Source organism: Labrus mixtus, chromosome 17 (genome assembly GCF_963584025.1).
Source record: "Labrus mixtus chromosome 17, fLabMix1.1, whole genome shotgun sequence".
Classification (NCBI taxonomy): domain Eukaryota; kingdom Metazoa; phylum Chordata; class Actinopteri; order Labriformes; family Labridae; genus Labrus; species Labrus mixtus.
Window position 1 is genome coordinate 1,784,192 of NC_083628.1, and position 24,560 is coordinate 1,808,751.

Below are 24,560 nucleotides of genomic sequence, written 5' to 3' on the forward strand. Positions count from 1 at the left end.
CAGTCATTGCAGAGGATTACTGTGTCTTCAGAGAACATTTCTGTTTTACATTACTTCATTAGGCTCCCTTCGATAACCTTTCATTTCGCATTATTAGTTTTCATTTAATCCGGCCTGTGTCTAAGCTGCTGCTGTCTGCAGTTCGACAGGATGGTTAAAGCCTGCAGAGAGACGCCTCGGCTGCGAGCGCGGGGCTGCGTAATTAAGCAATGAGCCACGAGAGGCCGAGCTTTACACTGATTTCTGAACAGCTGACGGGAGATGTGCTGTAAGAAACACTTGTTAGCTTAATTTGACATCAGTTGTAAAGTACAACCTAGATTTACTTTACATTACACGTCAGTATAATTACTTAATTGCAGATTTAAATCAAGTAAAAACTAAGATACATCAAAATTACATTTTGCAATATGTCTGTGAGATGTTATTGCATATCAAAGTCTGTTGTACTGTTGATTGTTGTTGAAGTCAGATATGACAAAAGAAGGGCCGCTGGTGGCGCAGTGGTTAGTGCGCGCGCCCCATGTATGGAGGCTGTGGCCTTCCAAGTGCGCGGCCCAGGCACAAATCCCACCTGTGGCTCCTTTCCCGCATGTCATTCCCCTACTCTCTCTCCTTGATTTCCGGCTCTATCCACTGTCCTGTCTCTCCATTAAAGGAACAAAAAGCCCAAAAATAAATCTTAAAAGAAATAACAAAAGACTGTTTACAAATAAAATGTTAGACGCGTTATGAACATTTGCCATTGTAATGTACCAGCGCCCGACCGATATGAGATTTCTGGGCCGATACAGATATCGATATCGGACAACAATATATCGGCCGATATTTTTCTTCGATCTATCCTCGATCTGTAGAGATCACTTTTATTGTGTTGATCCCTCAAATGGAGTTATCAAACACTTGTGGAAAAGATAAATAACGTAGACTCCACTGGAAAATAACTGGCTTGTTGTAATCCATATAGCGCCCTCTGCTGGTGACAGAGAACCGCTAGTTGAATACAATGAAACTGAAATTAAAGGATATTTAACTGGTGAATAAGTCGAGTCATATCTGCAGTGGATATTATCGGCCGGCTGATGAATCGTACAAAACAGATGAAGCATTTTAAAGACAGACGGGGGAGGAGGGGCTATTTTGGGGTCCTTGGCATAGCAGTGTCGATCATACGGTGGCTATTGTCAACAGACTGTTGTCATAGAGACAGGAAGGACGTGCGGCGCTTTTCTGCTCGGAAAAAAATGGCAGGTGGACACGGGGCCTAAATGGTTCATTCAAAGAGTCGTAGTAAAATGTGACTTTATTTTGTACATTTTGTTTGCAGCTGTACAAACTGTTAGGATTTGACATTGTAGAAATAATAACGATTAAATATTAAAATGTCTTGTTGTGATCTAATCTATACTGATCATATTTTATGTGATGCAGTCTCTCGTCTTGTGTGCGTCACTGATTGTTGAACTCCCTCTTCATCAGCTCGGCAGCATTGTTTCCTGCTGACTTAACGGTTGCATCATTGAGCTTATAGTTTCTGTTTCCGTGCATGCTTCTGGTCTCGGAGTGATCGGATAAACACGTGGATGAAGAGGGCTCTCAGTGAAGAGAGCTACAATTTAGGAATGAAATAATGTTGTACACAACTGCCTCAAAAATAACTCCTCTCACACCTTCATCTCCGTCTTTGATGCAACCTCTAAAACTTCAGAAGTGCTTCTTGATGAGGATTTCACTACTGGATTGTGACAATAGCCTGAAGCAGCGCGCAGACCGGGGAATGGGTTTAGGCATGTTGTCTCCTAATACAGACTCCTAAAGTCTTATTTCTTTTTTTTTTTTACAATCAAACCTCCTCATCTTTATTAATGACGGGAGAAAACAGAAGAAACAGCGATAAATAAACAACAGTGTACTGTTCCTGCAGCGAGGTTTTGCCTCACAGAGCGCAGAGAGAGAGAGAGAGACACACCACTCTGCAGAGTCACTCCAAAAAAAAGAGTCTTTGTTGGGACACCGGGTGGGAAACATATTCTCTTTGTTCGAGGAAAACAAATGCTTTCTCGTATCACTTCATGTCACAGTAGAATCAAATCAAGACGTAATGTCGGAACTGTTGAAATATCTGCAGACACAATGACAGTATTAGAGCCAGACGGCAATCACACAAAAAAGAGAGAATGAAAATGAGAATGTCTTTAATCTACGCTTCAAGAATATATTTTAAAATCTTAGAAGTGAAAACGTTTAAAAAAAAAAAGAGGTTTAAAGGCACAGTGTTTAAATTCCACCACCAGGGGGCTCTCAATCATAACAACAACAACAAATGATGACGTCGAGGCCGGCGGGGGAATCATGGGAGTGATGAAAACAAACTCTGAGTTTACCGTAGTCATGACGACCGGGTGAAACCGACCTGAAGAAGAGAATATGTTTACAGACGAGCTGATGTATCCGAGTATAATTTACATGATGTTTTTTTTTTTTAATCACAGCAGCACATACAGCAACAGAACGGCAGCTTTCAGGAGCAGCTAACGCTTCCTCATGCAGCGGGCTTTGACGTATACATCCGGTGTTTCCACGGCAACGATAAACGATGAAGGAATGAAATGAAGGATTTCTCTGGCTTTGATAACTGTTTGAAGTATTTGAGGTTATGTGAGTTCTGATTATATAACATAGTGTTATGATAATGCATTAGGAGGATTCACTTCAGTGTCTTTAGCGGTAGGCGTGGTTGGTAGGAGGAGAAGCAGGGTCAGTACTGATGACACACACCTGAGGGGGGTGGTGGAGAGGCATTAAGTTACGGGCTCACTGGCCTTAGCGTCAGGCGCAAGGATAGCGTTTAGCTGTGGGGTTGTGAAGCCCCGTAACAATAGGTTGACATTTTTTGGGGGAAAGAGAAGAGGTCAAAAAGCTCCGGCAACACAGAGGACAGAGGCTTGTGGTCTTCCAACAGGGTCATCATAATTTAAATAGGTTGGGCTATGAAATTGAAAAAAAAAAAATGTACGTCTCTGCAGCATGGATGACAACAAATAACTCCCGGCTCCTCTCCTCTCCTCTTCAGCAGAAATAAAATGTACAAAGCTAGCATGCAAAAACATGTCAAAACCACAGAGTCACAAAATACTTGAAATAAACACAGTCACACATCTCAGGGCGGAGATTTTTTGTGTGTGTGTGGGAGAAAGCCGTGCTGCTGCTGCTGAAAGTGAGATAAACAAAGGAGAGGAATCAGGGAGACAGTCCGACTCGCAGGTTCCCCTCACATTTGGCGGGGATCAGAGAGCTTAGCCTCTTTTTTCCGAGTGGCCTGGAATGACTTCGGTGTTGGGAGGAATTATCCAATCGCTTGCTCGGTCATGTCGATGACATGCGGTCACTTTCTCTGCATTCAGGTGTACAAACAGCCGTTCAGCTCCTGTCCCTAGATGCCTGTTTCCTTCCTTGTTTGCATCTCTTTCTGCAGCCTTCTCTCTTCAGGCTCTCTCGCCAGCGGCAGTTGACAGAGCGCCATGAAGTCTTGACAACAGACAACACAGCTTCCTCCTGCCCCTTCAATCATGTCCCTTAATGTGTCTCTAATTTAGCCGCTATAAAAGAGTCTGGAAGAGATACACTAATGCTGATGCGAACGGATCATCCCACGTTCTCGCTTTTCTTCCTCTGTCTCTTCTTTTGGTCTGTCTGGCACATGGCCGGTGGTGTGATTTCTCCCAGCTTTGGCTCATTGTTTCGCCTTGGCTGAGTCTATGAAAAGGCCCCCGAGGGAAACGTGGTGGTTGCCAGTTACAAGTGGCTCCAGATCCAAGCAGCTAAAACAGACTGGTTCAGCCCAGCTAAACCAGGTCCATGATGTCTCTGTCTATTGTACTTAAAAAGTCTGTCTAAAAATTAATATGTGTCAAAGTTGTGTGTCAATTAACGTCAAGAAAAAACACAACAACTCAAAACCCAAATTCAAAAACAGAAAATTAAGCTGTTTAGACCATTTTTAAAAGGAGGAGGAAGCCATCACATTGATGGTCAGTTAAAACCTTCTTATCCATGTCATAGTAAGCAGTTAGCATACATAATGCAATATGAGCTGAGAGGCTTTTTTGGTTTCAAGTGTTTCACATGTGCACAAAACTCCTGAAAATGGCGCTCTGTCAAATTTTACACCTCAATTTCCTGCAAGCTCCAGTGACTAGTTTTTTTGTTTTCATGCTGCTGGTGCTCAAGGGCGACATCTACTGGATCAACAAGTCTCACATTCCTCCTTTAATGCCTGTAAAAGCTTTCGAGGGGTATGTGTCAGGTTTCAAAGGCAAATCTACACAATGAGTGAAATGTTAGACTGTTTAAAGGCTTTATATGTGATTTTTTGATCCAGCAGATGTCGCCCTTGAGCACCAGCATGAAACCAAAACAACTCACGCTGCATTGTTGTGTTAGCATGCTAATGCTAGTGATCTTTATGATGCTCGTATCTTCACACTGCATGTAAATTTACCTGAAATGAGCGTGATCTAGAAACACAGTTAAGCAGTGAGTACAGTATGTTATTCTTCTTTTCTCTAGTCCCTCAATTAAACAACTTTTATACACGAGGGGAGGAGTCAGCCGGCCGTCCAGGCGATGTAAACAAAGTGAAGATAGGACTCTGAAAACTCTGAAAACATCACAGACAGTGGGACTCGGGTGTTACACCCATTGTAGACAGTCATGACTCACAGAGTTATTTTCAGAGGATATACTTGATTTCTACATTTAAGTGTGAAAAATCACATAGAAAGACTTTAAAGAAAGCAGGCTGAGACGTCATGTCATAAAACATAACCTACGCATGAACAGGACATCAGCAAAGAGATTGCAGCTTCGTCCACAGGGGGCGCCAAATCAACACAAACGCAAACTTCCTCACAGGACCTTTAAATGACTTCTGATGAAAACTAAACGTCAGCACTTTAAGATGCTAACCACTATGATAATGAGACTCTTTATTATGTAGTAAGAGGACCGTTTATGGATTTGGGTTTCCTCTGACTCTAGCGCTTCATCGGATGAGGATTTTTCATAATTCCATTTTCGTCTGTGGGATCCTCGTGAGGCAGCTGTGTGTACATGGTGTGTGACACGGCGTGGGCCGCGGGTCTGATGTGCACTCGGCGTTTGGGGAAATGTTTGTGCGATGTGACATTGCGGCATGCAGCTCAGCATGTGGGGGGGGCTGCGAGGGGGTTGGCTGAGGGCCAGACTCAGATGAACCCTGCTAGACAAGCGGAACATGCTCCGAGCAACATCTTCAGTCTGGTCCCAGCTGTGTGTGTGTCATACTTAATCCTGGAACCAAAAGGGACGCATTACTCCGTGCATAAAAAAAAAAAATCATGATAATTCAGCCATTAAAATGCTGCGAGTGCTTATTCGTGTCATTCCCCCCCAACTCGCCTTGTTTATGTTTATCCAGAAACCGCGTGTCTGCTTATTAGGAGCAAGTTTTGCATACTAAGTGGATTTCGCTCTGTGGGCCACTTCATTTGTTTCGCTTCAATTTCTTTATCTAATTTTCAGTGACACTGAAAAGACTCCGGGGCTTCTCGCTTTTCCCCCTTCCCACCACCCGTCTCCACCTTTTCTTCCCTTCGTCCTGACTCCTTGATGATATCTCTCAGCTGGCAGGGATCATAATACACAACACTGGAGTCAAGTCTTTGACAGTGCATCAACAGGAACAGACATCCATACTTTCCCTCCGCATTCAAACACTTTCCCTCAACCGCTATCTCTTCATCGCTGAATCGGCAGGAGCTTGCGATCCTCTCCTTTCGACGAGGTATCCGTTTTCACCCTCCCATCGCTCCCTCTCCATTTTCCAATGTCCTCCTTTCCCCCCTTCTTTCTCTTATCTCTCCATCGGGGTATCATCCTTTCAGATGAACTCTATAAGCACAGATATCCCCTCTGTTCCACCCTCCTCTCCTTTCACTCTGCCCTTCAATAATCGAGCTCTATCGCTTATTTCCATCTCGTACAGCGTTTCAGCAGAGACAAAAATAAAGTTGTCTCGTGTGATAGATCAGGGGTGGAGCTGCAGTGTTTTGTTTTTCTTTGGAGTTTTTAAGGCAAAGTCTATTCCCCTGTAAGTAACAGGAACAGACTGATTCACCGACTGTAAAGACTGGAAACAGCTTCCCTGAAAGTGTTTCTAAGGAGTTTATGGGAGCCATTTTCCTGAAGGGAGGTTAAAAATCTGGGAAGCGATGATTACACAGAATATCCAGCTGAGCCTTGTCTGCCTGTGGTTTATCAGAAGGCTTAGCAATCACAAAGGGATAACATTGTTGCTGTCAATTTGGAGAAGCACTGTGCTGTGCAGCACAATCGACTTGTCCAGACAGCTGATCAATGTACCTTTTTCCGGGATAAAACTCCTTTTTTTTGGAGTTAGAGATAGCGCTGCTGCTGGAAATAAAATGCCTTCTGCTATCTACTACAACATGTAAAAATCAAGATCTAAGTAATCCAGCGCACACCAGTATAATTAGACTTTAAAGTTTAATGAATATAAAACATTGGGGCTAACAACAGGTTAGCTTCCTCAGGTTCGCTCTCCCGGTGTACCTTAGATTCTGATCTTGAAAGCTGTCTGTTCCTGCTCTAGCTTCACCCCATACGAGTACAAAATTGCGGCGGACAAAATTGTCCTCTGCTCGAGCTGCATCTCCACGTGTCCTGCATTGTTGTGTTAGCATGTTAATGTTAGCGCTCGTAGCTCGTAGCTCGTAGCTTCACATTGCAAATAAATTGACACAGAATGATCTATGAGTAGTGAGACTAGTGAGTATGTTCTTCTTCTTCTCTCTGGTCGTTGACTAAAACAGCTTTTATACACAAGGGGAGGAGCCGGCCGTCCCGTCCATGTAAACACGGCTCTGACAACAACACAGCCAGCGGGACTCGAGCTTCTCCCTCATTGTAGACAGTCATGACTCAGAGACACATTTACACAGGACAGACTTTATGATTTATTTATGTGTAACATGTTGATCATTCTTCTTTAAAGGCTTTAAATGTGATTTTTCACACTTAAATGTATAAATCAAGTATATCCTCTGAAAATAACTCTGTGAGTCATGACTGTCCACAATGGGTGTAACACCCGAGTCCCACTGTCTGTGATGTTTTCAGAGTTTTCAGAGTCCTATCTTCACTTTGTTTACATCGCCCGGACGGCCGGCTGACTCCTCCCCTCGTGTATAAAAGTTGTTTAATTGAGGGACTAGAGAAAAGAAGAATAACATACTGTACTCACTGCTTAACTGTGTTTCTAGATCACGCTCATTTCAGGTCAATTTACATGCAGTGTGAAGATACGAGCATAATAAAGATCGCTAGCATTAGCATGCTAACACAACAATGCAGCGCGAGTTGTTTTGGTTTCTTGCTGGTGCTCAAGGGCGACATCTACTGGATCAAAAAATCACATATAAAGCCTTTAAATGTATCTGAATAAATGGAAATCTTGGGTTGACTGACAGATTAGATCACAAACATCTGGTGACCTCTTACCAGGAAGGATTTTGTTCAGTTAAGTAACCTGCACGTACCTTTAACAAAGCCAGGATTTGTTTTCTTCACACAGTACAGCACACAGAAGTGGGGCAGAGAAATGAAGTAGAATACAACATTCTCTGTTATCATTTATAACTCATGATTCCTTTCTTCTCTCTGCTTTCACTTGCAGTCTGAGGAAACACGTCCAGGGTTGTTGTCTTGCATTAGGCCGGACATGCCTTCGCAGCCACAGGGACGACAGAACACTCTCTGAGAGTGGACTTGAATAAACCCTCTACAAGACAACGCTCTAAATTCAAGTTTATGTGCGGCGGCCATTACTGTCAGCACTGATCTGCCTCTTGTTTTCACGGTACCTTTAGTGCTAAAGTGAGGGCACATTAACACCGGCGGCAGAATTTGAAGCTCATAAAGCCACAAAGTACGTTTGTTCAACATCATAACATCCACTCTGGACGGCTCAAAACACTCTCATGTGAACACAAGACAGATTTACACTTTTTCTTTGATCTGCTACGCTATACCCACAGGGGAAACTTCCAACCACCACAAATTAATGCTCAGAAGTGTTTCTAAAATGAAAACTATCTTTATAAATCCAAACTGATAAGATCCCAGACATTCAGGTCCATTTACTTACTCAAATATCAGATGCTGAACTGCAGAAAAAAAATTCCTCCCATAGTCGACGATAACGACTTCTTTCTCTATCTCTTTCTCGCTTCAGTCGTCTGTAAGCGTTTTCAATAAAAACCAACAATGTCAAGCAGCTGAAAGCTTAAAACACTCTGAGCTTTCAAAAATGTGAACAAAAAGTTGTAAAATTTGTGAATAGGGAAAGAAAATCTCCGGGTGAAAAATGTACCTGAATAAAAAAGTCTGCCACGTCTTTACAAGGATCACTGACTTCACTCATGATTGAACTTTTGTGCTTTGCAGTAAAAATACTCATCACAGATGTTCTTTTTTACAGTTTGATCCATAAAAAACGGCCGGGCAGTGAACCCCGAGGACCTCCTTTTACTCATCGGAAGGATGGTTGGGACATAAAGCTTCAAAGTTGGTAATAATACAGTACAAAGTGTCACATCCAAAAAAAGTCCAGCTGACGGGACAGGATGGGATTAGGATGGCGTGTATTGTCACCTTGGGAAAATGTGTCTCGGGCTCTACATGTATCTCCCCCCACAGTGGTATTAGTGCTGAGTGACAGTTAAAGATATTCTCCTCATGTTCACCTTTCATGTTGTCAGTCTGTGAAACCTAAAGAGCAGCTTTGCATGATCTTAATTATCTGAGACTGGTGTCCATTAAAACAGCCTCTAACTGAAACGGTTGGTTTCAAGCTGCTGTCTCTTTAAGAACCTCCTCTCTTCTGATTGGCCAGCTCTCTGGAAGCCTTCCCGGGGTTAAAACGCTGCAGGGCTGCCAGGGAAGAGCTGCTCTCCAGTAGTGGGAGAAGAGGGTCTATGTTATAGGTTTCAATGTTAAAACCGACTCGGGAGATTTTTGGTTTCATATCGGGGAACTTTCATGTGATTTGCAGAACAAGCTGTTTAGCGCCATCTGCAGACTCATCCTGGGATTACACCAACGTGCAAAAGTTGGGAATGGTACCAAAATAAAGGATCCATACCGTCCTAATTATTTGGTACCCTTCTGTTGGGGTATTTAGGGTTCTGATCCGACCCTGAAGATAAGATAATCCTTCTTACAGTGTTACAGCAGCAAAGAGCAAAGATTGCAAACAAAAAGTGAAAACAGTACTCAAATTTAAATAACATTTTTTTTTTTTTTTTTACAAAGAATAGATAGATACCACAATATAGATTTAAAAAAATAGATTAGCTGAGCTGCAGTTTTGACAAAAATGTAGTCAGAATATTCAGAAGGCTCCCCTGTGTTTACTCTGTCCTGATCTTCTTCTTGAACGTTGAACTTAATTAATAGCGGGCTACACTGTGTTGGGCTGCTATGATGAGCTGAAACTTTGCCCATGTGGATAAATGTAATCTTTCAAAGTTAAGTAACTTTTCAGTTCATAGTGTGTCATTAATGCTCCTTGAATGGTCCGTGTTTGTGGAGATTTTAAAAGCCCGCCCCCTCCTCCTCCTCCTCTCCACAGATGGACTTTCATCAAAAAGACAGAAGAAGATTTGATTTTTTTCTCCAACAGATTAAGAGACAAATCTTTGGATTTAGAGACGAGAGCTTTAGTACTTGAGTCCGGTCTCAAGAACTTTTTCTTCTTCTGTTCTTTTGGACTCCTCTCTCTCTTTTTGAGTCGTCGTCGTCGTCGTGGACTTGGCGGCTGTCTCAGTTTTCATTTTAGCATAATGTGCTGGCTGAATTCAGTTTCACAGGATAACCGACAAGCCAGAGGGGGAAAACTAGAAAGCACACCGCTCGACTGTTTTGTCTTTATTAGTACACCTAGCTGTTTCCCCGGGTTGTATCTATTATAGGAAATCATATTTGGTGAAGCATCTTTTCTAGCTGACTTTTCCATGGCAGTGCAAACACTACCATGAGCAGCTCTTTGACAGTTTGTTTCTCTGTTTCTCTCTTTTTCAAACCAAAACGTGTTTGCCACAAGAGCTGTGAGCAGAAGCACAAACACACAGCCAGCTCTATTCAAATGAGGCAGCACAAAGCAAAAAGTGTTTGGTGAAAACGGCATCCTTTATGTGGCAAGAATAGACAGCCCAAAAAAAAACAAAAAAGCAAAAAAAAACACAGGATTTGTTTTTTTGGTGCAACCTCCCTCAGCTGATTATTTTGTCATTCTGGCAGTAAAGAAAAAAAAAACATGCTGAATACTTCTGGAATAATGTGCGATGATTCCTGGAATGACGCTCGTAATGTAAACAAACGGTTTTTAATTAAAACACTTGCAAAGAAAGGAAAACACTCCGCAGGAACAGGAGAATTAATTGGTTGTTCTTGTCATCTACAGGTGCTTTACTCTCAAAATATGAATGCTTTCTTCTTCTTCTTCTTCAGTTTCTGTAATTAAATATCTACCACCCTCTGGATGCAGCAGGACATTAAAAATAAATAAATAAAAAAACCCTGCCGCTCCAGTTTTTAAAAGAACATCGATCCACTCTGTTTGCATTCATTAAATCCCAGGCACAACAAACTCACCAACTTTCTGCAGAGCACACAGACACGTCTGCACACATCAAACAGGTCGGGTGCTATTTCACAACTTTATTTGACATCTTTGGATGTGTTGGACTCAAGCTGCTTAAAGTATAAAAAAAACACAGAGACAATTAAAAGTTCACTGTGTTCTCATTATCACTCCTCTCTCTCTCTCTCTCTCTCTCTCTCTCTCTCCCTCTCTCACTCTGTGTCTGTCTCTTCTTTTCTTTCTCTCCTTCTAAAAAAAACACCGGATTACCAGCAGGCAATATTCCCGCGCGTCATGGCCTCCTTTTTTTTTCCCGTCTGCCAAAAGTGGCATCTCATTTTTAATTCTTGAAATGCATTTTTTTCTTTCAGCTGTAATACAGGGGTGATACAGCAGAAATATTAATGCATTCTTTCAGGAATCAATCATATAAATGGTTCAAACTAAACTTTACGACGTCTTTTACTTATTTCTATAGTCATCGTGCAAAATTCGATTAAAGCCAACAGCAGTGTGTGTAGTTTAAAAACATAAAAAAAATCACAGTGAAATACGACAGAGCGGTATCACAGGAAGCATTACTCTGACTCTGCCCTTTTAAAATTTCCTCTGTAAAAAATCTGCACCATCTGGCTCAGACGGCAGATCTGTTGTGCCTTTATTACATTCATGACTACAAACTCCGCATCATCCAAACATTATTATCTTACTTGAAGAAACGCTCCTCGTCTTTTAGTGAGCCATTTTCAAAATGCCACAGTGATTGCCACAGCTGTTGGAGAGGTATGAGACCTGTAATGAGACCGGCTGAGAGGTTTAATGCCTCTGTGTCTCCCACCACTTCAGCACTCTCGTTCACACTTTTTTTATGAACTCCTCCAAAGGTTCATCCTGGTACTCAAAATACTCTTTTTCTTTGTAATATGGGCCATGCTAATCTGTGTTTTGACATTTTGGGAATTATGTTTACCTGCTGTCTTGCATCGTAGCGTTGGAGTGGAAAGGATATCTCAGGTCTGCAGTGGCGGCCTCCGAGGGGGGCCCAGTTTCTAAAAAAATTTACTGGGATGTACATCTTAGTGTGTTAGCTTGATGCTAACATATACGGGAAATTGCCGTTAATAGGTTTGTTTAATAAGTTGAGAGAGTTAGCTCATTTGCATCTCAACAGTCTATTACAGTTGTGTCATTGGTCGGGACCATAGACTGTAAATATTCATGTTTGAAGCCTGAGTGAGGTCACCCATCTGTTCCTGCAGGAGGCGCTGGAGGCTCATCGGCAGCAGCCACCATGTTGGAAATGCTGTCTCAGCCTAACTTTCAGTCGACCTAACGACAGGCTGAGAGCTGGAGCTGAGGCGGGTTTTAAGCCTCTTAAAGCCTTTATATGCGATTTTTTGATCCAGCAGATGTCGCCCTTGAGCTCCAGCACGAAACCAAAACAACTCACGCTGCATTGTTGTGTTAGCATGCTAATGCTAGCGATCTTTATTATGCTCGTATCTTCACACTGCATGTAAATTTACCTGAAATGAGCGTGATCTAGAAACACAGTTAAGCAGTGAGTACAGTATGTTATTCTTCTTTTCTCTAGTCCCTCGCCTCCCCCGGCGATGTAAACAAAGTGAAGATAGGACTCTGAAAACATCACAGACAGTGGGACTCACACACCCATTGTAGACAGTCATGACTCACAGAGTTATTTTCAGAGGATATACTTGATTTCTACATTTAAGTGTGAAAAATCACATATAAAGCCTTTAAGGTCGGTTGCCTGATCAGTAAATCAAGAGGGCGTGCCATGACACCTGTCACTCATTTACACTGCAGAAGAGAGGAGTGCCTCTCGGGCCTCTTTAGAGACATCTCATGTTTTTCTTGTAACTATTATGTTCGGTTGCTACTCCAGCTTCCACCCGCATTTAAAACAGTCTGTTGTAAGTTATTTGGAGAAATATTTTCTCCTCTCTAAGAAAAGGCTGAGCCCTGCTAACTCATTAGTATGAGATCTGGCCTGATAAAGTCGAGTTATAAAGTTCTCCTGCAGTTATTCTTGAGGTTATTTTAGGAAAAGTCATGTCCTGAAAAAAAAAAAAAAAAAGTTAATGACACATCCTGCACTTAGCCACCTCCTGATCTGAGCACAGCAGGGTACAGATGTGTTCAGGTTAGTTAACATACTGAGCTCACCTGACACGTTTTCTTTTTCTGCACCTCTCCCCCGTTGTTCTCCTGGACTTTCAATACCTCCAATTTTACCCACCATCATAATGTAATCTAAAAATGTGAATAAAGCAATTCAGCAGCCTCTACAGATGGATATCAGCGCAGTTTGTTACCTATAATGCAGATGTCAGAGCGTGATTATAGCCTGTTACAGCTGGGTTTCGGGACAAAAAAAACAGCTGTTTTAACCCGTGTTGTGTTTCATAGTGAAAGACAATCAAGGCCACATCTGGGACATCTCACGAAATCCCGACAGAAAGTCTTGCATGTTTGATTTTCTCTCTGTCTTCTTATCTTCCTTACTTATAATATAAATGAATTTAAATTGAATTCTTAGTCCTAATAGTCCTGAAGTTAAATGTTACACTTCATTTTTAGATTTTAGAAGCAACTTCAGACCTCTGCATGGCCCCCCTCAGTTACATTTGGTCAGGGTCATCTGGACTCTTTGACCCCTCCCTGATGGCAGGCTGCTAGCACCTCTAACGCTAGCTCATTAAAACTTTATTTGTCGTGTTTTAATTTGCTCCAAAAAACAAAGTGTCATATCTGTTGCTTGGTTCGACCCAGTACTTTCTCCAGTATCTGCTTGTTGCCGGGCAACTGGTCCTGCCCAAGGAATATTGTGTGCTAAGCTAAATTAGCCGGCTGCTGACTGTGCTGTAGCTTGATATTTAGCTTCCAGAGATGAGAATGTTAGTGATCTGCTCATCTAACTTTCCTCCGGGTTAGAAAAATCTGTATTTCTCCCAAAATGTCAAACATCTTTCTCTCAACACTCTGGCAAAACATTGGGCTTCCTCCAGAGCTCATAACTGATTCATGCATCCTGAAAAATTCAATATCATGCCTTCACTGGACACGCTGCTCACTACAAATATCCACACTGCAGATAACATTTATATTCTGGATGGTGAATGTCTGTAAAGAAAACAATCTTTCAAATCACTTTAGACTAAGAACAACCAAGACTGACAGTGCATCGACGAAACTCAAAGAAGAAACAGTCGCAACCAAACAAGAGAATTTCTCCAACATCAGAGGTCTTTTATCAAACAAAACATTTCTTCATTGGAAGGTTTACCAGACTGACAGCAAACATCCCCACAAAGTAATGTTTGACATGACCTTTTCCCATCCTTAATCAGTTGTTGTTGGTGTAGAATAAGATAGCTTGAGATGCTAACATGCTGGCTAGCTTGTCGGTCCTGAACTTCAGTTATAAGAAAGCGTTTACAGGATGCAAAACTAGTCAATGGCCCAAAGTGCAGGAGGAGTCATTAACAGGCTGCTGTCGAGATGTCATTTTTGAGTCTGATTGTTTCAACAAGAGGAATATTTTTTATATCATGAGTTTAAATGACAAACAGGCTTTAAAGGTTGCAACGTTATCTTTTGGGGCTACCGGCCCAATCAAAGAAGATTCACTAAAAGTTCTCGTTTAGTAATTTCCCATGAAAAGCAGTTACATCACTCTATCCTGTCTATCTATCAACTATCCTGTTGAATGCTGTCTCAATAGAGAGGGGTACACACTACAAGATCATCGATAACCCCTAACTCCTAATCCATTCCGACCAAAGTCACCACAGTCTCCTTTATCTGATGGTTCCAATGCCAGATTTTCCAGTTTGAAATCCTGATCTGTGGAGAGAACACAGAGGACAGCCAACGAACAATAGCCAGTCAGAAAGCAAGGGGAGCAGGAAGCCCAACAAACCATAACCATGGCGACTACAGCAAATACATTTAGCATAAAGTTAGCTGGCAGTCATAAATGGAGGACCAACTTGTTGATTTGTGGCAACAACACGAGTGTTTATACAATGTGTCTGTAGAACAAACTACGATCCAACTGACAAGGAGAGAAGTTGGACCAAAATGATTACCGTAATGGATGTAGCAGCTAACAGCTAGCCACATTTAGCTTGACCATCATGTTTGCTAACTCTACTCTTAAACTGTGCAAAATTACACATTTTGAGAGTGGAATTTCTCATTGATGGTGAATGAACCTGTTAGTGTGTGGTGAGCTGAGTTGGTTGTCTCGTTTCTCTCCACACACTGTAAGAACATAACTGTCAAATGTTTCATCATTTGTCGTCTCATCGTTTAAGATTTAGAAATTCTGAGTGTTTGTCAGGCCTCAGGCAGCTAAAGACAAGCAACGTCTGTGTTCTGTTAAAGGCTTTATATGTGATTTTTTGATCCAGCAGATGTCGCCCTTGAGCTCCAGCGTGAAGCCAAAACAACTCGCGCTGCATTGTTGTGTTAGCATGCTAATGCTAGCGATCTTTATTATGCTCGTATCTTCACACTGCATGTAAATTTACCTGAAATGAGCGTGATCTAGAAACACAGTTAAGCAGTGAGTACAGTATGTTATTCTTCTTTTCTCTAGTCCCTCAATTAAACAACTTTTATACACGAGGGGAGGAGTCAGCCGGCCGTCCTGACGATGTAAACAAAGTGAAGATAGGACTCTGAAAACTCTGAAAACATCACAGACAGTGGGACTCGGGTGTTACACCCATTGTAGACAGTCATGACTCACAGAGTTATTTTCAGAGGATATACTTGATTTCTACATTTAAGTGTGAAAAATCACATAGAAAGCCTTTAAGTTAAATGACTGGTTTTGTAAATCTGGACCAAAGTATCAGTCTCCTCTGGTAAAAATAAAAAATAAAATCTTTACAGAAAGATCTATTCCTGAAGAGTCCTTTTCTGTATTGTTGTCAAAAAAAAAACTCTGAAAAACTGAGCCTGCTGTCAGAGGTAAAAACAAGCACCTTTAGTGGATCTCTTTGATGCGGCATTTGCCTGCAAGCGTTTCTGTGCAGCAATTACAGACAGTTTCTGGGCTGCGAGCTAAAGAAACCTGCCAGAGCGATTCTTAAACTTTAAGTATCTATCTAAGTCATTCACAAAATATGTTACCACTTTGGCTCAGGGTTTGAGAGACACAAGGTGTGTGCTTCAACATCATCTCTTCTATTTCTGTTTAAACGACTCTGCTGGACAAAGTTTTCTGGAGAAAAACGCAAAAGAAAACTTAATTTGTTTCACATTTCGAGAAAAGAAACTCGATTTTCCGCAGCGCTAAATTTCTCAGTCACAACACAAATAGAGCTCACACTTGCTCATTGTCATGGGTGGTTGAGCAGTCAGGATTAGCTCGCGCAAGGAGATGAGTTGCAGGTATAAAATATTTACCCGTGACACGGTGTTAAAAATACATTTTCACTGCTGCTTCACATCTCGCAGATTGAGAAAACACAACATGCCTTCATGAATAGAGACGGTTTACTTCTGCTGTTGGAAGCTATTCGCAGACACTGTAATGGATATTTTTCTTGTCTCCCGCTTCTGTCTCCTGGAAGGCACATATGAGCAAAACACTGTGTCTGAGGAAAAAACAGCACAACACAAAGAGAAAAATATATCTCTCTCTCCCCGGCTGAGTCTGCTGCTGCCTCTGGACAGACACGGTCTCTGTCCGCTGCCTCAGAGCCGCTGGTCAAACAATGTCAGGGCATGTGTTGTTGAGTCTGTCTGCATTTAATTCACAGCTTACTGCTTTAATAGCTACAGCCCCCTGCTCGCTGCTGAACCCAGGGGCCATTCTACCACCTGAGTCACACTATAATAGCTTGTACTGAGATACAGCTGTTCAACCGCCTCCTACAGATGAAGCCGGATGAGCCCCGCCAGAAGTGTCTCGACCGAGGCGAGATTGTTCATTTTGTCAACATGTAGCGTGTTTGCCCACCTCTTGCCTCGCGAATACAACACAGAGCGTGGACACATTCGGTTAGAGATACGCTTTAGAAAACACTGACTAAAAAACCCTGGTCAGGCTCAGACAAATCTTCTTCACACACCTGTGAATTTTTAAAGCATGTCCATGCAGCAAAAAAGCCACACATCATCAAGCGGGGCGCCTTTTTAGGGGGGTTTAAACCAGGGCACAACATATTATCATAAAAGAAAAACCTTCGGGTGGTTGTGTTTGTGTGTGAAGGGGGAGAGGAAAGAAAAAAGAGACAAACAGGATGCTTTTTTCCCCCTGCTCAAAAGGGGCTGTCGTGTACATCATTAAAAATAGTTTGAGGCTATGGTTAAGTTTGTGGCTCTGTGAGGCTGTCATAGGCTACGGCAGTGCTTGAGCTAAATGCTAATGCAGCATTTACCTGGGGCGCCAGAAGTCAGTCATAGTTGTGGGTGCTGTATGATGATGTTATCATTTCAGCTGCACAAATCCATGTTTTACAACTTAATTTAATGGTTCAGGATTATTAAAACTAAGGGCCTGATTCACAAAAACATTGTGCGGCCACGAAAACTGAACATGAATCAAAGAGGCATCTAATTACCACAACACAGGCAGGGGGTGAAATGCACCCAAAACTGTGCTGCAGAGCAAACAGCGTCTATGTGGGTCGGTGCTGGTCGCATGTATTTAAAGGATCCAGTATTCAGTTATTTGGGAAAAAATAAGCACCTTTTTAAGCAAATGAGCACCATTGCAAAAAAAGACATCTCAATCACAAATGCCGGCGCTAAAGAGTTAGCATCGGTGAGAGTTGGTGGTAATTGCGCTGAAGTATTTGTCATGCCCAAACTTTCCAGCGATGACTTTAAAAATCTTTAAAAAATAATGTCTGTAAATATGAGCTCATTATTATTATCATGTGGTTGATCATTCCGGCTGTCAGCGACTCGACACTTCATCCACATATGAGCTAACTAAAGCGCTAACATTAGCATGCTAACACAACAATGCAGGACACAGGTGATCGCAGCACGAGCAGAGGACAATTTTTTTCAGCCACTTGTGCTTAATGGGGCTTAATTATGGTGCGTTCTAATTGATAACTCCTTTGTGTGAACTCGAGTGGAGAGGGGTTGGAGGTGTGTCTCTGGAGGAGGGCGGAGGCTTCAGTATGGAGGAGGCGTGGCCAAACAGCAGTTTGTTTTGGTTTCATACTGGTGCTCAAGGGCGACATCTACTGGATCAAAAAGTCGCACATTCTTCCTTTAAAATGAACATGGTCTTTATCCAACCCTATGCAATCTAATATGACAGTTCTGCCATAAAATCGACTTTAACAGAGCGTCTACTCTTACAGCGGAGTGCATTAAAGCGAATATTTTGCCTGCTCCACTAAAATACATGAGGTAGAGCAAATTATCAGGAACACCTTCAATATAATGCACTGCAGCACACCATCACCCACTAACTATGACTTCAATCTATAATATAAAGTACAATTATCACCTTCCTGAGCATGTCAACAAAAACTGAAAAAATTTAGAAACTTTGTAAAAGTTCAGTTTATGGTTCAGCGACTGCATTAGTTTTCATTAGTTTGCACGGGGGGGGTCATGATGTTGTGGCTGGGCGGGGAATTTGATTTGTGAAATGATGGGATGTGATGCTGTCACATTGGTTTTCACTTGCCAGACCAGCAGTCCTTTTTTAAAAGCCATAGTGAAAAAGGCTTGAATCTTCTCTTTGCCAAATATGCAATCATTCACGTCAAGTTATTATTTCTGCACATTAGCGACATGTTCACCAATTTAACCAAGACGCATTGGAGAGGTTGTATTGTTCTTGTTTCTAAAGGCCATAAAAGATTGCCCGATACTGCCGCTGGCTCTTATGATTTCCATTTCCAGTTTCAAAACCCATCACAGTTCACCTGAACAAAACAAATAAATATGAAATGGAGAAAAAGCCTGGAAGCAACGACACTCCACATTAAAGGGGGAATCATTTTTACACTCCCGCTCGTTTAATGTTAGATTGAAAAGGAGGGAAGTGGAATCTTTTATTTGGGGCCCTAAAAAAATGATGCCACCATGCTTGAAAGGAAACCTTCCTGTGTGCTCGAATGTTATACAAAGCAATGATAATGTTACCAGTAGAAGCTTTTTTTACTGCTTTCAGAGGGAGGCTGTTGAAGTGTGCGCTCACATCCAAGTGTGGGCTGTAAAAGATGGCCAGGTCTAGTGTTCTTAGAAATCATCTGATGCTGGCATTCATTAAGGGACATTTTGTTTTTCTCCATTTGAAGCAGCATGAAATGAAGTCGCTGCACCAGTTTCTAGATATTGGTACGCCATGCCAGAGGGCCGCCACTACTACATGGTTATTTGGTGGTTTATTTTAATGGGTACTAATCGCTAAACTGTTGCATCCACTTTCAAATGCCTCCATCCTGTTTCTGATTACAACGCTCTGACGATTGGAGAGAAAATGTCTCCTTAATGAATATTTGACCCATGTGAGGAGTTTTAGATATTTACCCACAGAGAAGTAAAACACTTTAGTTCAACACAAAAGCACTAACACAAATTGTTATGTGTAAACTAAAAAGTCCATCCTCTCTGTCTCTTACCTGCTCCACTTTTCAGAAAATGTGTGCTCAAACAGTCCATTTGGAGATTTTCCCTTCATGACATCACAAAGGGCAGTAGCCCCTCCCCCAGGTGGGTGACACTCACACAGCTAGGTGTTTGTTCTGCCCTCTGAGTCTGCCTTCTCACCGTAAACAATAGGACATGGAGAGAGAAAGCACCGAGTACACCCAAAGCCCTTCCAGAGAGGGGGCGTGGTCAGACAAAGCTCATTTACATATTTAAAGGTACAGACACAGAAACAGCCTGTTCTGAGCAGGGCTGAAATAGAGGGGTTTATAGACATGATCAAATACAGGATCAGAGTGGATTTAGAACAAGAAACTTCACACACATGTTTTGAGGAGCTCTGAGACTTATTTACACTGAAGAAGAAGAAGAAGAAGAAGAAGAAGAAGAAGAGGAGGATATGTCACCTTTAAGATAATTTACACTTCCAGTAGATACAGAGCTACAGTAACACTCATTAAGCACTATTTCTTGTGATTTTATGAACACAGGTCCGGTATTCATCGTCCTTGTAGCTCTGTTTTTGGTCCCCACATCTCTAGAGAATGAGTCCATTATGTTTACCAGCAATTCTCCTTACTTTCTTTGTTTGCAGCTCAGTACTAGGAAGGGAACATTGATGCAAACAGCTGCAGAAAGCAATGCTCTGAAACTAAGAACAGTGTAGCCAAAAGAAAAATAAAACTCTAGATGACTTCTTTATGGTTTAGAAAAGATTGCTATCTTGTTCGATGGAAACATGGCAGATGGTACATGCTTTTTACTTTGTCCCACAGGAGGAGTATGGAGTTGAATGTGCTGCACACAGTTTGTTCCAGCCCTTCTCTACAAACAGCATGACTTCTTACTGCCTTCATCAACTTTAAACTTTTGCGAGAGTCACCTGCCACTCTCTCACTTCGGCAGTGAACACCGTCGCTATAGCAACAACCTGAAGTGTTGATGGAGAAGAAGCAGGTTTCAGAATAACACAAGGTAAATTTTAGTACAAATTTTACAGTTCAACAATTCGGCTAATGATGGCTGACATCATGCACGGTTATGGATGCGGCTGATTCTTCTATTTTGCAGATATTTTCCGTGCACTTTACAAGAAAACTTTTAGTCTATTTTCAAATGTATGCACAAGGTGTTTCAGCATCCCCCCCCCCCCCACACACACAAAGGTCAAGGTTACAAAAAAGATGATAAAATACTCTGATTTCACTCCTTTTTATGGCATCTTCCTGTAGCTTGTGCTTCATCAGACACATGCTGACACAGTCCAGACCTCGACAGATCTTCCTACTTTATGAGAAACTAGCACAGCTGGATTTTTAAGATATGCTCTTTCTCAGCTTTTACCCTCTCTCTCTCTCTCTCTCTCTCTCTCTCTCTCTCTCTCTCTCTCTCCTCTCTCTTCTATATTTCTCCATCCTAGCGTCTCTCCCGGAGGAGTCCGATATGAATGGTGATAAGGAGCCAGATGGGAGCAGAGCTTTGAATCCAGACCAGGAGGCAGTAAAAATTTAGAGGTCCGTTGTTAACTCTGGGGGGAGATATTGATTGGAGCTGTGTGTTAACTGAAGCATCAACACTGTCGCACTAATAGCGGCCCGGGCAGGCTCGTAAATACTTTGTGCCTTCATTCAAACCTCTTTCACAGAGTTATCTGAATAGATAATGGTCATCTTATATCCAGTGCACACACACAGGACCTAATTATTAGTGTAGATAAGACTGTATGCTGCTCACATTAATATGAGATTGGAACACAAACAAACACATTGTACCTTAACTCTGGAATATATTTTCAAAAGATTTGTATTTGGGCTTCGGTCAGGGTTAGTGGGGCCGGAAACCAAGGAGAGAGAGAGTAGGGAACGACATGTTGCAACGGAGCCACAGGTCGGATTCGAACCAGGGCTGTCCGTCTGGAGGACTATATCCTCCGTGCACATTAACCACTATGCGACTGGAATATTTGAAAGGAACTTTTTTCTTAATGGATAACTGTACATTTTTAAAATCGGTGTATTTAATTACAAAATAAGCACAATTTGGGGAGAGCAAGTAAGCCTCCTAACACCAAAGTGACAACACACTGTCAGCGATGGTTCAGCAGCAGGACTGAACGCTCGCTCATTGGCACCATCACAGGTCAACTTTATCACAACCCCTCAAAAATCACATCTTTATAGAAAATGTTCTCCAATGTTTGGTTTCAACCAATAATTTTCTCACTTTCTCCAAAGATATTAATCGCTGCATCACCTGTTGGTTTGACCTGATAACTGCTCTCATATCTGGCAAACCGAGGGGTGTCCAAAACGGCCATGTGTGTAGGTCGCCATAAAACCTCCTACCTTCTCTGGTCCAAACAAATCCAGAGCATTCAGGAGCAGAATCTAAAGTTAGAAGGAGAACATACTGGCTGCTGCATTGTTGTCAGAGAAGCCAGCACTTCAACATGTTTCCTTAATGATCAGATAGTAAGATACCTTTATCATTTCACTCACTACACATCTCACTGATTGATCCTTTGAATAAATGATTTTTAAAATGCTTTGTACTGTATATATTTTATAATTCAATCCTTTGACTTATGGGTGCAGAACCAGATGTTGACACAGTATGCAATCAGTTGCACGTTATACTTCTTGCCTGTCACATCTCGGAAATGCCGATTAACATTTTAGCCCTGCTGGCTACAAACAGGAAAACACTCTGCTTGTATGATCTATTGATCTTCATTAAGAAATTCAGAATTGTCTTTTCCATGAAATAGAAAAGGGACAGTAGTAGTATACAACACAAATATTCTTCTTTTCTACATCCTCACTTTCTTCTTTTCCAATCTTTTTTCTGTATTCCCAAACCTGGACTTACAAAAAATCCAGCTCTATACTTTTTTATTATTGTGCAGGAACTCGGATTATTACGACTTTTTTTTTTCTGCCAATTTGGAGTATAAGTACAAGTGAAGCCTTTGCGATGTGCAATACCCACAGTGAGATGATGCAATAAAAACATACTTGGACTTTAGAGGGGGAAAAAAAAGGGAAATTTTCTTTGTGGTTTGAATGACTTCATTCTGGAGTTAAGACAACAACAACTGCATTTCAGCAAGTTGCATCAGTAAAAAGACACTGTTCAGAGTACAAAGTCGGAGCCTGGAATGGTCGTAGTAGGTGCCTTTCATGGTCTAACAGTTGTCATTTCAGTTTAGATCAAATATGACACAGTGTGCAGTATGCAGAGGTGAGGCAGATGTATTTGCAGGGTTGAACGTGGCTGCAGGCTTTTTTCATGAAGCCCCATTTGGAAAGTTCATTTTGAATACTTCAGTCCTTGCTATCAGATATATGACTGCTGTCTACTAGTGCTGAACAGAATCTGGTTTTACCAGCACAATTTACTGTAGCTGTGCTATGCGCATGCTCAACAGTCACATCACAGGACGTGCAATGTCAGCAAAATGACCTGAAGCACGGCATGCTGCCTCTTTTGTGTTGTTTGATGAGAACAAAATCTCAATTATTTGACTTATCATAAAAGAAAGTTGGTCTGATATCACCATCAGACAGACAACGATGCATGCAGAGTCTTGTGTCTCCTGGATGTAAAAGTGTACGAGCCACGCTGCTGTCATCACTGACACACCGACATGAAGCTTGAGCTAGACGTCTGATTCCAGATTTAAAAATCAGTAGCACCTAATCTATGTGCTCTTTGACGCTGTGACCACATACGCGCACCGCCAACGAAGCGGATGTGCCCTCTGATTGTTTACTTTTAGCAGCTACACCTGCAACACACGCGGTGAAGTGAGTCACAGGCACCTCGAGACGCTGAACTTTGATTTAATTGCTGGTTAATTGCCGCTCACTAAACGTACCTTTGAGCATCGTTGGAAAATGCGAGCCACAAGTTTATTTGTAAAGTTTATGAAGAAAAGAAACGTGTCGCTCCACCTGTTCTCTCGCCACCTTTGCTCCCCCCACTTCCTGTGTGTGTGTGTGTGTGTGTGTGTGTGTGTTGGACCCAGTGTGTGAACAGAGTAGGAGGGGGTGAAGATTTGAAATCAGAAAAAAAGCATGAAGGCCTAAATATTCAAAAGTACAATTGTTTGATTGACATTTAGTTGACATACATAAAAAGACACAAAAAAATTGCAATGTCGTTTTTTTCGAGTATTTTTCATCTCTACTGTCTATTTAACTAACAGTGACAGGAGAGGGTCTTGGCAGCAGAATAACAGCAAACCCATAGATGATATAAAACACAGACGTAGTCTCAGTTGAGTCACCTGTTGGTTTCTTAAGAGGTGTGACGAAACATTGGCAGTGGCCATATTGGAAATTCTGACCAAACTAAAAAACAGGCACACGGGTTGAGCTGAGGTTGGCTTTGAGATTAGAATAAACATGTTTTGTACCAGGCTGAAAACTTTCCACTTTAATATGGGGCCTAATCGAGATTCTTTGGATTTGGCAGCCAGCCTCTAGTGGACGCTTGAGGAACTGCAGTTTTTGCACATCATCATTGGCATAATTTTTCAACACGCTGCGCTGCTAGGTTTAACTGAACAAATTGTTTCTGTACCTGTCCCCAGGTCGGTGTGCTCCTGAGACATGTGCTGGCTCTGGTGGACCCATTCCCCGTTGCACTTGAAGAAGATCTGGAGAGCCGGCCGAGCTTGACACCGCAGCTTGATGGGGTTGCTCTTGACGATGTAAGCGTCGACGGGCTCTTCCAGGAAGTGCGGCAGCGTCCCAGACTGGCCATGCTGCAGGGCTTCACCTCGAGGACCTGAAGAGAGAGAGAAACAAGAGATAGAAACTTAGACTGATTGTGACTGGAGTGGCACAATTGCAGCATTGACTTGAGCAGTGGTGGAGTTAAGTGTGTATGCACACACACACACACACACACACACACACACACACACACACACACATCACAGTAGCACAATTACCGCACATTCTTCCTTTAAGGATTCCAAAAAGTGACGTCTTTCAAAGCCACAGTTTAAGAAAAATGGGCTAAATTCAAATGCAAGAAAAGATAAAAGTGCTCTTTAGCAACATAGAAAAAGAAGTTAGCATGAACATAAGTCACGCTTCATTGTGGTGTGGCAAACCAATTATATTTCAGGGGTAGGGGCTCAGGCCACCCCAGGCCACCGAATGGAAACCCCCCCTGACTCAAACAGAATAAC

At 42.1% G+C, this 24,560-nt stretch overlaps 1 protein-coding gene across 2 annotated transcripts in view; it reads right to left on the reverse strand.

Annotated features, from left to right (window-relative positions):
- Positions 1-24,560, reverse strand: part of unc5da (unc-5 netrin receptor Da) — a 236,046-nt gene that overhangs the window by 78,602 nt on the left and 132,884 nt on the right. For both annotated transcript variants that reach the window (XM_061060918.1, XM_061060917.1), the window contains exon 2: positions 23,945-24,151. In XM_061060918.1, coding sequence (XP_060916901.1) covers positions 23,945-24,151 — 207 coding nt within the window. The remainder of the gene's footprint in view (positions 1-23,944; positions 24,152-24,560) is intronic.